General features: G+C 41.7%; 1 protein-coding gene across 1 annotated transcript in view; it reads left to right on the top strand.

Moving 5' to 3' along the window:
- Positions 1-512: 512 nt before the first annotated feature.
- The window catches only part of LOC109541132 (neuroligin-like protein glit-1), a 4,359-nt gene continuing 2,223 nt past the window's right edge, over positions 513-2,648 (top strand). Inside the window, 5 exon segments of the mRNA XM_048666325.1 lie at positions 513-1,009; positions 1,122-1,400; positions 1,461-1,610; positions 1,666-2,028; positions 2,081-2,542. Of these exon segments, the coding sequence (XP_048522282.1) occupies positions 713-1,009; positions 1,122-1,400; positions 1,461-1,610; positions 1,666-2,028; positions 2,081-2,542 (1,551 nt within the window). The 5' untranslated portion in view covers positions 513-712.

The raw sequence follows: 2,648 nt of genomic DNA, 5'->3' as shown, positions 1-2,648 counted from the left end.
CTTCAAAAAGTGTTAATGTTCATTATGCTTCAGCGGTATTTTCAGTCAAGTCGTAAGCATTTCAGTCGTACCTACCTATATAGTTTGCGTATCAGAAAACTGTCCCGTTTTCGAGAATATTGCAATTTTTTATGCATAAGGAAGCAACAACGACTATTTTCTACTATAAGCTCAAAGCATGTGCTACTTATCGCAACCACAATGCATTTCATATGGAGTTAAAAAAACAAATAAAAGTTCATGCCTCAAACAAAACTGCTTAATAACTAACAGGCGGCCTTTGTTGGCGATGCTGGGCTTCAATTAACAGCACCAATAACATTAAAAACTTAATGAATTAATTAAAGGCTCATTAAACGAAATTTAGCTTAACTAGCGGGTTTTAAAATTCAAAGTTTTATTGTAGTCCTATCTCGCAACGGTTGTTATCTGAGCAACAGATAATAGCGCTGATTAGGGATTTTCCTAGATATCCGAGGAAAGTGTGTCATCGCCATCGCAAGCGATAAAACAATATCTGGCTCAACGTCGCACAACAGCAATTTATATTAGTCATTTTGATAATGTACCATTAATGATGGGTGTGTCGAATAATCGGTAAGAAAATTCATTGAGAACCCAGTACGTACCTGGGCATGGGCATGGGTTTTCAAATAACACCTGCGATGACGTCAACCAGGTAAAGAAGAAGTTGCGGTAAACATAATCAAATATGGCCGTTCCCCTACAACAAGAGATTGCGATTGTTTTGTTATTAGTGATAGTGTTTGTTAGTGAAATAATTCTGGGACAGATCAGCCAATGGGGCTATTCCCAAATTCCCCCCAACCAACAAAACCCGTACAACATTTACGGGCCTCAAACGTACAATATTCCAAATCCTGGTGATAAAGATTACAGGACTTTTGTTTACAAAGGACGAAGGTATGGACAGTTAAACAGTTACTATGAAGGTACTCCTGGAGATCCACGTATCAGAGGCCAGGATGATCGATTCTCTTACGACCGGGTAAGATTTCAGTTAATTTTAGCCGAATTTCCCTTAAGACGTTTAAAGGTCAACAACTCCCACTACATCTTAGCTTAGATATTAAAAGAGGCTTCTTTCCATTTCATTTAAGCAAGGAAATTCTCAACCAATCCTCCCAGGAGTGTTGGGAGGTTGGAGGGAAGACCTCCAAGGGAAGAGGCGCGATCAGACAAAAGAACTCAACCGGGACGTTTTTGTTCGAACGACTCATGGAGAAGTGCAGGGATTTCAAGTATATCTATTTGATAATCCAAACCCTGATTCCCTATATAGACCAGGAGCTGAATTCATTGAAAGGCAGATGGGCATCAGTAGCGTATTTTTAGGTATTCCGTACGCACAACCTCCGATAAACGAGGGAAGGTTCAAAGTAGGTGCATTTGTACTTTTTCAATTAGCATATGATTAGATTGATTTCGTCAATTCGTAGCCCCCAAGATTGCATAGAGGCTGGCAATTACTCCAAGCGGTTGATTTCGGGCCTGCCTGCCCACAGCCCGTAAAATATACCGGATCAACACTGGGCATCCGAGATATGCATGAAGACTGCCTTTACCTCAATATATTCTCGCCCAATATAGTAATTTTTAACGAACTAATCCTATCAATAAATCAATCAATCATGCCTCTTTTAGGAAGAAGGAACAGGCCAGAAATACCCAGTCATGGTCTATATCCATGGTGGTGATTTTATTCATGGAGCGTCCAATCTGTTCCCAGGTCACATTATGGCGTCGTTTTACAAGGTTTTGGTGGTTACTTTAAACTACCGGTTGGGAGCTTTGGGTTTCCTCAGTACTGGGGACATAAATTCTCCAGGAAACTACGGAATTCTGGATCAATCAATGGCATTGCGATGGGTATATGAGAACGCGGAAAAGTTCAACGGTGATCGAGACAGCATCACGCTGTTTGGTCCAGGTGCAGGTGCAGCTTCGGCTGGGCTACTGATGGTAGCTCCCAGTACCAGAAATATTGTCACCAAAGTGATAGCCCAAGTAAGTGAAAATGTACTGTAAAACTCATTGATGCTGAGAGAACTGTATTCAGAGCGGATCAGCTGTGGCGGATTGGGCAATGATATTCGATCGATATCGCGCACAAAATACAAGCATAGTTTTTGGAAGGCAAATAGGCTGCAGTACGGAATCTTCCTGGAGACTGGTGAATTGTCTGAGAAACTCCAGAAGTGCTTATGAGATTGGCAACGCCGAATTTCCACCCGATGTAGGCTTTTTTCCATGGGCGCCTGTGATTGAAATGAATGTCTCCATGCCGTATTATGAAGGCTGGTACGAAAACAATTGGCACTTTATGGACGATAGCGTGGAGAGTCTCATTAGGAAGCGAATGTTTAACCCTGGGCTCAGATATATGAGCAGTGTAACTCTTCAAGAAGCTGCAACTTTTATCAGTAAGCAATACAAAATACGCTACGTGAGCCGGCTGAGTGCCATATGAAAACAATTTTTATCAAAAGAGATAGACTTTCGAGGCCATTCCTTGAAACAAGTGGGTTTTTCGGGTTTTTAGGCCGTCGTTCGGTAGAATTTCTTCTTGACGTTTCGCAAGCACGTGTGGCTTGCATCTTCAGAAGTGGTTTGCTTGAACGCTTACA

This window comes from Dendroctonus ponderosae, unplaced genomic scaffold, assembly GCF_020466585.1.
Source record: "Dendroctonus ponderosae isolate FM_Combo_2020 unplaced genomic scaffold, Dpon_F_20191213v2 Dpon_F_20191213_1, whole genome shotgun sequence".
Taxonomy (NCBI): domain Eukaryota; kingdom Metazoa; phylum Arthropoda; class Insecta; order Coleoptera; family Curculionidae; genus Dendroctonus; species Dendroctonus ponderosae.
This window is presented reverse-complemented; position numbering and strand designations above follow the sequence as displayed.